This window comes from Lampris incognitus, chromosome 18 (assembly GCF_029633865.1).
Source record: "Lampris incognitus isolate fLamInc1 chromosome 18, fLamInc1.hap2, whole genome shotgun sequence".
Lineage (NCBI taxonomy): Eukaryota > Metazoa > Chordata > Actinopteri > Lampriformes > Lampridae > Lampris > Lampris incognitus.
This window is the reverse complement of record NC_079228.1, coordinates 7,292,533-7,304,893: the sequence shown is the minus strand read 5'-3', so window position 1 is coordinate 7,304,893 and position 12,361 is coordinate 7,292,533. Positions and strand designations below refer to the sequence as shown.

The following is a 12,361-nucleotide window of genomic DNA, read 5'->3' as shown; positions in this document are numbered from 1 at the left end:
TGGTTTTCTGGGTTGTGTTTGTGGTTTTCTGAGTTGTGCCTGTGAGTGGTTGTGGATTTCTGAGTTGTGTTTTGTGCGTGGTTGTGGTTTTCTGAGTTGTGTTTTGTGAGTGGTTGTGGTTTTCTGAATTGTGGTTTTGTGAGTTGTGTTTTGTGAGTGGTTGTGGTTTTCTGAATTGTGGTTTTGTGAGTTGTGTTTTGTGAGTGGTTGTGGTTTTCTGAGTTGTGTTTGTGAGTGGTTCTGGTTTTATGGGTTGTGTTTTGTGAGTGGTTGTGGTTTTCTGGGTTGTGTCTTGTGAGTGGTTGTGGTTTTGTGAGTTGTGGTTTTGTGAGTTGTGTTTTGTGAGTGGTTGTGGTTTTCTGAGTTGTGTTTTGTGAGTGGTTGTGGTTTTCTGAATTGTGGTTTTGTGAGTTGTGTTTTGTGAGTGGTTGTGGTTTTCTGGGTTGTGTCTTGTGAGTGGTTGTGGTTTTGTGAGTTGTGGTTTTGTGAGTTGTGGTTTTGTGAGTGGTTGTGGTTTTCTGAGTTGTGGTCTTGATGCTTCATGTACACTAAATGCACTCAACTTGACACACACTTGTTTTTTTTCGGCCTTTCCCCCCTTTTTCCCCCCCCAACTGTACTTGGCCAATCACCCCACTCCCCCGAGCCTTCCCGGTCTCTGCTCCACCCCCTCTGCCGAGCCTGGGAGGGCTGCAGACTACCACATGCCTCCTCCCATACATTTGGAGTCACCAGCCACTTCTTTTCACCTGACAGTGAGGAGTTTCACCAGGGGGACGTAGCGCGTGGGAGGATCACGCTATCCCCCCCCGAACAGGAGCCCCGACCGACCAGAGGAGGCGCTAGTACAACGACCAGGACACATCCGGCTTCCCACCCGCAGACACGACCAGTTGTGTCTGTAGGGACGCCCGACCAATTCGGAGGTAACACAGGGATTCGAACTGGCGATCCCCATGTTGCTAGGCAACAGAACAGACCGCCACGCCACCCGGACGCCCTTGCCATGCACTCTTGGCCATGACATGATTACAGTGTGATGCTCCATGAAGCCGGTTTGTAACATACCAATTCATCTGCTAATTGCTGACTCTTGTACGTGTCTTTGGATCAAATTGTCTGTTAAATGAATAAATGCAATTCCACCTTTTCTCCTGGAAGTCCTTTCCCTGATGCACCCTCTGGCCCTCGAAGTCCGGGTAATCCCATCTCACCCTAGATTTATGGACACAGGGACGAGAAACACCGATGTTTAGAAGAAATTAACCAGCACTGTGCAGTGAATAACTCATGTTTCATTTGTGAGGCCATTCGAGATGTGAAAGTGGTTTCGGGCAATAGATTCAGTATCCCAGTGACTGGATTAAGTGGTTTTTGATCTACATTAGCCAACCCACCTTTGGTCCAACGGCCCCATCCTCACCAGGGATGCCAGGTATCCCTGCAGCCCCATCGGGTCCTGGTTCCCCCTGGAAAACAACAAATATATACGCCGTGATGTAACTCGTTCTATTAAACGTGCATTATATCGGTGGATATTATTGACCACAATTTAGCACGGGGCTTCAGACTTTTTTGCAGATGGAGTAAGCGTAATACTGGTAAGCCTCATACAGCCACTCTCACCTTTGGCCCTGGCTCGCCCATTCCCCTCTCTCCTTGTAGTCCTAGCTCTCCTGGGAAACCTTGGTCCCCCTATGGAAACCAACAAGTCAGCGTGGACTGCACACACTGTAACATAACCACTCGTTAGCTTTCATTTACAAGACTCAAGACATTAAAACTAGTGCGGTCAGCCATCTGATAATGCTTTACCAACCTTTGGCCCAATAATACCCAATCCAGGAGACCCTCTAGGACCGGGAGGCCCAGCCGGCCCCAGGTCCCCCTGAAGTCAAAAAGAAAAATCATGCTTAAAAATCTTCGTCCATTAAGAGAAAGACAAGAGAAGGACTCTAGACTGGCCTTACCTTCTCCCCTTGGATTCCTGCTCCTGGAAACCCCATCAGTCCCGGAAGGCCAGGGGCTCCTGAGTTTCCCTGCAGATGCCAGGTGAGCACTTAAGTTGTCTTTGAAAGCATCACCACTTCCCATTACCAGCACTGCAAAGAAACAATCACCTACTGCTGTCTGTCTGTGTGTCTGTCTGTGTGTCTGTCTGTCTATCTGTCTGTCTGGCTATGTTTCTGTCTGTCGTTCTCTCTGTCTGTCTGTCATCTTTCTGTCCATCTCTGTCTGTTTTCTGTCTGACTGTCTATCTGTCTGTCTGACTATGTTTCTGTCTGTCTGACTATGTTTCTGTCTGTCTGTCTGACTGTCTGCCTATCTGTCTGTCTGACTGTCTATCTGTCTGTCTGACTATGTTTCTGTCTGTCTGTCTGACTGTCTGCCTATCTGTCTATCTGTCTGTCTGACTATGTTTCTGTCTGTCTGTCTGTCCATCTCTGTCTGTTTTCTGTCTGACTGTCTATCTGTCTGTCTGACTATGTTTCTGTCTGTCTGTCTGACTTTCTGCCTATCTGTCTGTCTGACTGTCTATCTGTCTGTCTGTCTGACTATGTTTCTGTCTGTCTGTCTGACTTTCTGCCTATCTGTCTGTCTGACTATGTTTCTGTCTGCCTATCTGTCTGTCTGACTATGTTTCTGTCTGTCTGTCTGACTATGTTTCTGTCTGTCTGTCTGACTATGTTTCTGTCTGTCTGTCTATGTTTCTGTCTGACTATGTTTCTGTCTGTCTGTGTGTCTGTCTGTGTGTGTGTGTGTGTCTGTCTGTCTGTCTGTCTGACTGTCTATCTGTCTGTCTATTTTCTGTCTGTCTGTCATCTTTCTGTCCATCTCTGTCTCTTTTCTGTCTGTCTGTCTGTCTGTTGGAGTGGTAGTAATAGTTGGAGGGATGTTAACTATACCTTATCACCTTTGAACCCTATTCCTGGAGGTCCACGGCTGCCCTTAGGACCCTCATAACCCCTGTCACCCTGTAAAGAACACAGCAGGAGGTCAAAAGGATTGTGTGGAGACAGACTTTGCCCTCCTGCTATATTTGGGGTTGATTCAATGCCATTTAGTGTTTGACTCCTCTTGGAAAACAAAACAAAACGAAAAAACAAAACAAATCTAGCTCGTAACAGCAACATTTTGGATAGTGGGGGTGGTGTTTAATGGCTTTGACTCCAGCATCGGTGTCTAGAATGTTCCTAAAAATACTCAAGTTTCACAAATCGCCCCATTTGGGAGGAATTTGAATGGAAAGTTAAGATGAGGTTTTTCAGGACCCGTCTTGTCTTATCAAAATGTGGTAGCGTCTGGGATCAGTGCTGGAGAGGCTGTAGCCTGATAGGAGACCATACACGCATATTTTGGGACTGTCCAAAACTACTGGCAGAATATACAAAACGAAAGTAAAAAATGTTTCGATATAGAACTGCCCTTACAACCATCTCGCTAGTTATTGTGAATATTACCAGAAGATGCAGCAGACAAACATCAGACATCACTACTGCGAGTCCTCCTCCTAACTGCTAAGAAGATGATGACAGTGTCCTTCCTGGCTGAGGCCACAGCCCCCGCAGGAACACGGTGGAGGGACAAGGAGAAGGACGTCTGTTACACGGAAATCATAACTGATAGGTTACAGCTAAAACAGATATATTGTTGACCAAGTGGTCCCCAATTAGTTCATATTTTCTCAGTTGATCTGAAATAAGAGATAGTGACAAAATCCTTCTGGATCTCTTTTCTCCTCATTTAAATGTGAACACTGTGTCTTTTCTTCTTCTTATATGATCTATACGAGAAGAACCCCGCTACAATGTAGCGGTTTGGTTCTCCACCCGTCTAAATCTCCCTCCTCTTCATCCTGCCAGCTAACCGCCTTCCCCCCGCCCCTAAACCCCCCCCCACTCCAACTCCCTCCCCCCCAAATGCTCAGAATCATCTGAAATGCCGAGAAAAGTGGTTTTTAGCCGTTTTTAGAAAATGCATATTTTGCATAATTGTGCATAATTATGCACAATTATATTTTAATTTTCTGCTATTTTTCTGGTCCTCTCTGGAACAATACCTACCACCTCCAAAAAAAAATGAGGATCATAAGTGCATTTTTGCAAAAATGCATATATTTTTTATAATGCCAAAACATTTCTGTCCCAGAAAAAAATTTGTATATAGGAGAAAAAATCAAAGATGCTTAGAATCATCTGAAATGCCGAGAAAAGTGGTTTTTAGCCATTTTTAGAAAAATGCATATTTATGCATAATTATGCATAATTTTAATTGTCTGGGATTTTTCCCTTACTCTCTGAGACAATACCTACCACCTCCAAAAAGAATTAGGATCATAAGTGCTTTAGTTTTCGGTCCCGCTATCTACACTAACACACACACACACACACACACACACACACACACACACACACACACACACACACACACACACACTAACACCACGCACACACACATTACGAAAATGTAGGAGTAGATTTACCTGGTGTCTGTGCTCATGGACAAACGCCACTACTCATTCCTGTTTCCTTTTCCTTTTTGGAGAATGGGAACTATATGTGGACATTGAGGGGATGCCGAAATCCACGGACCGCTTCTTAAGACATCTGTGTATGTGTATGTGTTGTGTATTTGAACATGTGACTGTACTGTGTAACTGCACCTGATAAACGCAAATAAAAACAAGTAAAAAAAAAAAATACTAAAGTTTCTGGAAACAAAGAGTCTCACAGTTGACACGCCGCGAGAAGCAGACAGGCAGCATGTAGTCCAGCTGTGGGGAGAAGTCCGGGATCTCCCAGCCTCCGGGGTCGGGTAAACGTACAGCAGCAGTTATAACGCAGCCGTGACGCCGGCTTCGCCTTGGCGTCATCACTGCTGTAGATGTTTATAGTGACCAGCAGACATGTTATAAATGCTGTTCTATCACCCTGATGATAAAGGCGATGTAATAAGGAAGCCTGGGAGACTGGGGACCAGGCTGAGGAGGAATCACATCGTGGTGTATTCCCTAATGAAAGTGAATTTGTTGAGGATGAAGCCCCTGCACACCGGTACAGGAGGCTACGTGCACTTTTCTGTCACAAGTGGTGAACTTTCACAGTCACAACATGTGTGTTTGAATCAGCATAGACCAGGTGATGGAAATATAATGTTAACATGGTACCAGTACTCACCCAATACACTGACACCCACACGGATGGGCAGGATTAAAAAAAAGGGCATTTGAAACAAGTATTTTGATTACTTTTCAGTATTTAGTTATGTGTATTTGATCAGTCTGGAGAAAATACTATGTCATTGGTGTGCTGCACTCGTATATGCTTCCCATTATTCATTATCTTTATCTTTATTATTCTCCACATTTTTTGGACTCTAACCCAGCCACTGAGGATGCACAAGCCAGTGCTTCCTTAGTGCCGGTCCCAAGCCCGGAGGCATGGGGGGGGTAGTGTCAGGAAGGGCATCTGGCGTAAAATCTTTACCAAATCAAACATGCGGCTCGTAAGTCAGATTTTCATACCGGATCGGTCGAGGCCCAGGTTACCAACGAAAATCACCGGTACTGTTAACCAGCAGGGTGCCGGTGGAATCTATGCTACTGTTAGGTGAAGGAGAAGGAGAGGGGGAAGGCATGTCCAGCAGCAGCAGGAGAGGAGGAAGGGTAGGAGTGTGGAGGTGAGAGTCGGAACTTTGAATATTGGCACTATGACTGGTAAAGGGAGAGAGCTGGCTGACATGATGGAGAGAAGAAAGGTAGGCATACTGTGTGTGCAAGAGACCAGGTGGAAGGGGAGTAAGGCCAGGAGCATCGGAGGAGGGTTCGAACTCTTCTACCATGGTGTGGATGGGAGGAGAAATGGGTAATTCTGAAGGAAGAGTATGTCAAGAGCGTGCTGGAGGTGAAGAGAGTGTCAGACAGAGTGATGAGTATGAAGCTGGAAATTGAAGGTGTATTGCTGAATGTTATCAGCGCATATGCCCCGCAAGTTGGGTGTGAGGTGGAAGAGAAAGAAGAATCCTGGAGTGAGTTGGATGAAGTGGTGGAGAGGGTACCCAAGGAGGAGAGAGTGGTGATTGGAGAGGACTTCAATGGGCATGTTGGTGAAGGGAACAAAGGTGATGAGGAGGTGATGGGTAGGTATGGTGTCAAGGGGAGGAATGTGGAAGGACAGATGGTGGTGGATCTTGGGAAAAGGATGAAAATGGAATGGCTGTGGTGAATACATATTTCAAGAAGAGGGAGGAACACAGGGGGACGTACAAGAGTGGAGGAAAGTGCACACAGGTGGACTATATCTTATGTAGAAGGCGCCATCTAAAAGGGATTGGAGACTGCAAGGTGGTGACAGGGGAGAATGTAGCTAGGCAGCATCGGATGGTGGTCTGTAGGATGACTTTGTAGACCAGGAAGAGGAAGAGAGTGAAGGCAGAGCCGAAGATCAAATGGTTGAAGTTGGAAAAGGAAGACTGTCATGCGGAGTTCAGGCAGGAGGTAAGACAGGCACTGGGTGGTAGTGAAGAGTTGCTGGATGGCTGGACAACCACTGCAGAAATAGTGAGGGAGACAGCTAGGAAGGTACTTGGTGTGTCATCAGGACAGAGGAAGGAAGACAAGGAGACTTGGTGGTGGAATGAGGAAATAAAGCAAAGTATACAGAGGAAGAGGTTGGCAAAGAAGAAGTGGGATACTCAGAGAGATGAAGAAAGTAGACAGGAGTAGAAGGAGATGCCGCGTAAAGCGAACAGAGAGGTGGCGAAGGCAAAGGAAAAGGCATATGGTGAGTTGTATGACAGGTTGGACACTAAGGAAGGAGAAACGGACTTGTACCGATCGGCTAGACAGAGGGACCGAGCTGGGAAGGATGTGCAGCAGGTTAGGGTGATCAAGGATAGAGATGGAAATGTGCTGACAAGCGAGGGGAGTGTGATGAGAAGGTGGAAGGAGTACTTTGAGGGGCTGATGAATGAAGAAAATGAGAGAGAGAAGGTTGGATGATGTGGGGATAGTGAATCAAGAGGTGTGGTGGATTAGCGAGGAGGAAGTGAGGGCAGCTATGAAGAGGACGAAGAGTGGAAAGGCAGTTGGTCCTGGTGACATACCTGTGGAGGCATGGATATATTTTGGAGAGATGGCAGTGGAGTTTTAACACAATCTTGGAAAGTGAGAGGATGCCTGAGGAGTGGAGAAGAAGCAGACTGGTACTGATTTTCAAGAACAAGGGTGATGTGCAGAACTGTAGGAACTACAGAGGTATAAGTTGATCAGCCACAGCATGAAGATATGGGAAAGAGTAATAGAAGCTAGGTTAAGAGGAGAGGTGATGATCAGCGAGCAGCAGTATGGTTTCATGCCATGAAAGAGCACAACAGATGTGACGTTTACTTTGAGAATGTTGATGGAGAAGTATAGAGAAGGCCAGGAGGAGTCACATTATGTCTTTGTGGATTTAGAGAAAGCATATGACAGGGTGCCGAGAGAGGAGGTGTGGTATTGTTTGAGGAAGTCAGGAGTTGCAGAGAAGTGTGTAGGAGTGGTGCAGGATATGTATGAGGGAAGTGTGACAGTGGTGAGGTGTGCGGTTGGAGTGACAGATGGGTTCGAGGTGGGATTACATCAAGGATCAGCTCTGAGCCCTTTCTTGTTTGCAATAGTGATGGACAGGTTGACAGATGAGATCAGGCAGGAGTCTCTGTAGACGATGATGTTTGCGGATGACATTGTGATCTTTAGCAAGAGTAGGGTGCAGGTTGAGGAGAGTCTGGAGAGGTGGAGGTATGCACTGGAGAGAAGAGGAATGAAAGTCAGTAGGAGCAAGATGGAATACCTATGCGTGAATGAGAGGGAGAGCAGTGGAATGGTCAGGATGCAAGGAGTGGAGATGAAGAAGGTATATGAGTTTAAATATTTGGGGTCAATTGTTCAAAGTAACGGGGAGTGCAGGAGAGAGGTGAAGAAGAGAGTGCAGGCAGGGTGGAGTGGGTGGAGAAGAGTGTCCGGAGTGATTTGCGACAGAAAGGTACCAGCAAGAGTTAAAGGGAAGGTTTACAAGATGGTTGTGAGACCAGCTATGTTATATGGTTTGGAGACAGTGGCACTGATAAAAAGACAGGAGGTGGAGCTGGAGGTGGCAGAGATGAAGATGATAAGATGTTCACTGGGAGGGATGAAGAAGGACAGGATTAGGAACGAGTATATCAGAGGGACAGCTCAGGTTGGACGGTTTGGAGACAAAGCAAGAGAGACAAGACTGAGATGGTTTGGACATGTGTGGAGGAGAGATGCTGGGTATGGTGGGAGAAGGATGCTGAATATGGAGCTGCCAAGGAAGAGGAGAAGAGGAAGGCCAAAGAGGAGGTTTATGGATGTGGTGAGGGAAGACATGCAGGTGGCTGGTGTGACAGAGGAAGATGGAGAGGACAGGAAGGAATGGAGATGGATGATCCGCTATGGCGCCCCCTAATGGGAGCAGCCCAAAGTAGTAGTAGTAGTAGTAGTAGTACATGAACATTCAAAAATCAATTAGAATGATTGGTCCAGTATTAGTTGTCAGAGACAATTGACCTTTCGTAAAGTCCCCCCCTTAGTTACTGTTGCTATGCCCATCAAACATTTCAGAACCATCCAGAAAGTAGCTGGAAAAGCCATAAACATAAAGGAAGAAATCGGCACATTCCCGGAGAAAATAAGTGATTTATTTTGGAGTAATTCATCCTTAATATCGTCCCGTGAAAGGCAGGAGGGCTACAGTATGCAGGAGGGACACATTCAGAATATTAAAAGGCCAAGGTTCCCCATAGCGTTCTTTTATCCAGGCTTTGTCGGGTATCTGTATGGGCTCCTGGGGGTCGCAGGACCAGAACCGGACCAGAACCGGTATTTTCAACAAAACAAGGCAAACGAGACCCTCCGCGGGCGGGATGACTTTTCTAAACGGTCGGTCCCCACCTGGAGCTCCCAGAGGGGAAGAAACGTTTAAAATAGGCCGGATACGGGGAGGCCAGACTGGCCAGAGACCATCCCAGCCAACCCTCCCCGCGGGTCTTGATGCTCTGAAGTGAAAGGTGGAACCTGGCTAACCTGTGACTAGCATAACAGAGTTATGTTAGCAGGCTAGCTAGCTTTAGCTATCATTAAATGAGGTATCTCTGGCCATAGTCTAGCTGGTTACATTCATCAGGTAAATTAATAATGTTATTTTGTTAGTCAGTAACATGTTGTTGATATGTTGATAATGGTAATAATCACTGTGTGGGTAAAAGTAACAGTAATAATACGTTAGCTGTATTAGCTATCAATAATAGCTAGTAGCAAGCTTAGCTTGGAGCAGACAGGTATTTGTGTTGATTCTGGATGTATGAAGCTGGCCATGGGGTCTGCTATACTGCCAAATCTATTGCCCACATTGTGCTTCTTGTGTTCTGGGTTTGGGGAAGGGAAAGAGAATTACACCCCTTCCAAACTTTTCACATATCTAGTATCCGGTCTGCAGACCCCATAGGCCCACCGCTTCAGCATTTTGCTGTGTGTTTGAAAGCTTGACGGACCTCCCTCACATAGAAACCTTTGCTAAGATAGGATTGGACAAGCACCGTTCTGGGGTGGTACTTTGTGAAAGGTCAATATGGGCCTATTTATCAACCAACCAACCAACCAACCAACCAATCAACCAACCAAACAATCAATCAATTTGCATCTTATATAGCGCTTTTCTAGCTACAACAGCCACTCAAAGCGCTTTACAAATAGAAATTGTCAAAAATCTCAACCAAACAGGAGGGTTAGCCCCATAACAGGACGTTCTATAGGGACAGCGTATTCACATCCACTGACATCTCCAGTCAGAAATCATACATTAGTTTTGTTTTTTTTAATGAAAACCATTTGAGGCTTACCTTTGGCCCAGGGAGCCCCTCACCTGGAAACCCCTGTGGTCCTTGAATCCCTGGTGGCCCAGCTGGGCCCTAGAAAATCAATGAAAATAGGGTACTGAATAAACCCAAGGCATGTGCTTCACGTCAGGATTGTCTTTATTCAACAGAATTGCAAAGTAACTCGGGTTGGAATGGGTTTCCTGCCTGTGGGCAGACTGTCCACTGCAGTCTGCATACGTGTCTAGCTGAGCTCGGTCAACTCACCAGCAACCCTGGTTCACCAACACCCATTGGCCCAGAGGGACCTGGTCTTCCTTGGTTACCCTTGTCACCCTAAGTAATAGTTCGATTTAGAAAGCTTCTATGATACAGATGCACTGAACACTACACATTTTCTGTGGATTTTTTTTCTTTGAACAAAAATGGATATTTCCTCAAGTATGAGGACAGCATCTCGTTCAGTCAACTACTTGAATTCACCTTGGGGCCAGGGAGCCCAATGCCCGTATCTCCTGGAGGTCCAGGTCCACCACTTGGTCCGCGATCCCCCTTTTGGAAGATAAAATAGACATTTTAAAAACCTGCATCCCTTTATAGACATTGTTTCTGCTGATGTATTTGAAATTCAACTGCTATAGTGATCTTACTTTTGGTCCAGTGATCCCTTCTGATCCCTGTTCCCCAGGATCTCCCCTTGGTCCCTGGAACAAATACGAACAACAGAGACAGAAACAGTTGAATTATTTAAGAAAAGACAGAAATGACACTGTCACTGACACCAAATGATTTGAGTTTTTAAAGATTATAAATAGCGTCCGGGTGGCATAGCGGTCTATTCCGTTGCCTACCAACACCGGGGATCGTCAGTTCGAATCCCCGTGTTGCCTCCGGCTTGGTCGGGCATCCCTACAGACACAATTGGCCGTGTCTGCAGGTGGAAACACGGATGTGGGTATGTGTCCTGGTCGCTGCACTAGCGCCTCCTCTGGTCGGTTGGGGCGCCTGTTTGGTGGGGAGGGGGAAGTGGGGGGAATAGCATGATCCTCCCACGCCCTACACCCCCCTGGTGAAACTCCTCACTGTCAGGGGAAAAGAAGCGGCTGGCGACTCCACGTGTATGGGAGGAGACGCGTGGAAGTCTGCAGCCCTCCCCGGGTCGGCAGAGGAGGTGGAGCAGCGACGGGGATGGCTCGAAAGAGTGGGGTAATTAGCCAAGTAAAATTGGGGGGAAAGGGAGGGGGGGAGGGGGGACATTATAAGTAGTTGTAGTCATAAGAGTTCCAGTTGGTCGTGAAGGCGTCCCCACAGACTGGCTCTCATGGTAGGAGGTGGACTGAGAGAAGAACCGCCAGAAACGGGGCTGCGGTCTGACGGAGGCCGGCTGCTGCAGTCATGCCAATGCTTGGCAAGCAACAAATGTTTAAGGAGGAGGAGAAGAGAGAGTGAATGGATAACATGTACCCACCCAAACACTAATCCTGCAGGACAAAGTCAACTCAACTGCTAGAACAAAACAGTGCAGGCGTGGATTCTGGTCGTCAGAAAGGCAACATTGGGAAGGGGATAAGATGTAATCCACAAATCACATTCCATAAGTGCAGAGCATGGGATGAGCTCACACCCTGTTTGTTTCGCCTTAGTTCCTCATTGTTTCAGCGCGGACGCAGACGGATACGGGACTCATTCACGACCCCTCACTCACACAGGTATGAACCCTCCCAGATTTAACCACTTTTACATTCTACGTCCCAGGATTGTTTTGTTCCGTAACCAGGTGGGTCGCACTACACCGAAATAGAGAGGTGGCCGGTGATCCAAGACGGCTTTGTTGAAACAGTGACAAAACCCGCCGTGAGGGATCTATCGAGGTAAGGGAAGCGGGTTTTGTAAAAGCTCACCTGTTCTCCTCGGGGGCCTCGTTGGCCAGGAGGTCCGTCAGGACCCTGTGGGGAAACGGTACAGTGGCACCATATGACTTCACGTGTGAGGCGACACCAAGCAAATCATGTAACAAAGCACGAAATCAGTCGTGAAACCTACTTGTTCTCCTTTCACGCCGGGGGATCCGCATTCCCCACGCTCCCCCTGCACAACACAACACAAGACAAGACAGACATCCGGTCTCGGACACGGTTTCCCATCAGACATCACTGTAACATTCACATGACAGGCGGCAGCTGTCATGTATCATTCGTGAGTTATTCTGTCCGTTTCAGCCTGGGTCCAGTCCAGCCTGGCTGGACTGCAGCCAGGACCCAGGATCCAGGACCCAGGCTGGACTGCATCCAGGACCCAGGACCCAGGCTGGACTGGACCCAGGGCCCCGGCTGGACTGGACCCAGGACCCAGGCTGGACTGGACCCAGGGCCCAGGCTGGACTGCATCCAGGACCCAGGACCCAGGGCCCCGGCTGGACTGGACCCAGGACCCAGGCTGGACTGGACCCAGGGCCCAGGCTGGACTGCAGCCAGGACCCAGGATCCAG

General features: G+C 47.5%; 1 protein-coding gene across 1 annotated transcript in view; it reads right to left on the bottom strand.

The window, feature by feature from the left end:
- The window catches only part of col28a1a (collagen, type XXVIII, alpha 1a), a 41,156-nt gene that overhangs the window by 23,199 nt on the left and 5,596 nt on the right, over positions 1-12,361 (bottom strand). The window contains exons 8-19 of the mRNA XM_056298918.1: positions 11,917-11,961; positions 11,775-11,819; positions 10,524-10,577; positions 10,357-10,425; positions 10,141-10,209; positions 9,898-9,966; positions 2,907-2,975; positions 1,971-2,039; positions 1,820-1,888; positions 1,627-1,695; positions 1,398-1,469; positions 1,147-1,215 (exon numbers count right to left, since the gene is read on the bottom strand). Coding sequence (XP_056154893.1) covers positions 1,147-1,215; positions 1,398-1,469; positions 1,627-1,695; positions 1,820-1,888; positions 1,971-2,039; positions 2,907-2,975; positions 9,898-9,966; positions 10,141-10,209; positions 10,357-10,425; positions 10,524-10,577; positions 11,775-11,819; positions 11,917-11,961 — 768 coding nt within the window. The remainder of the gene's footprint in view (positions 1-1,146; positions 1,216-1,397; positions 1,470-1,626; positions 1,696-1,819; positions 1,889-1,970; positions 2,040-2,906; positions 2,976-9,897; positions 9,967-10,140; positions 10,210-10,356; positions 10,426-10,523; positions 10,578-11,774; positions 11,820-11,916; positions 11,962-12,361) is intronic.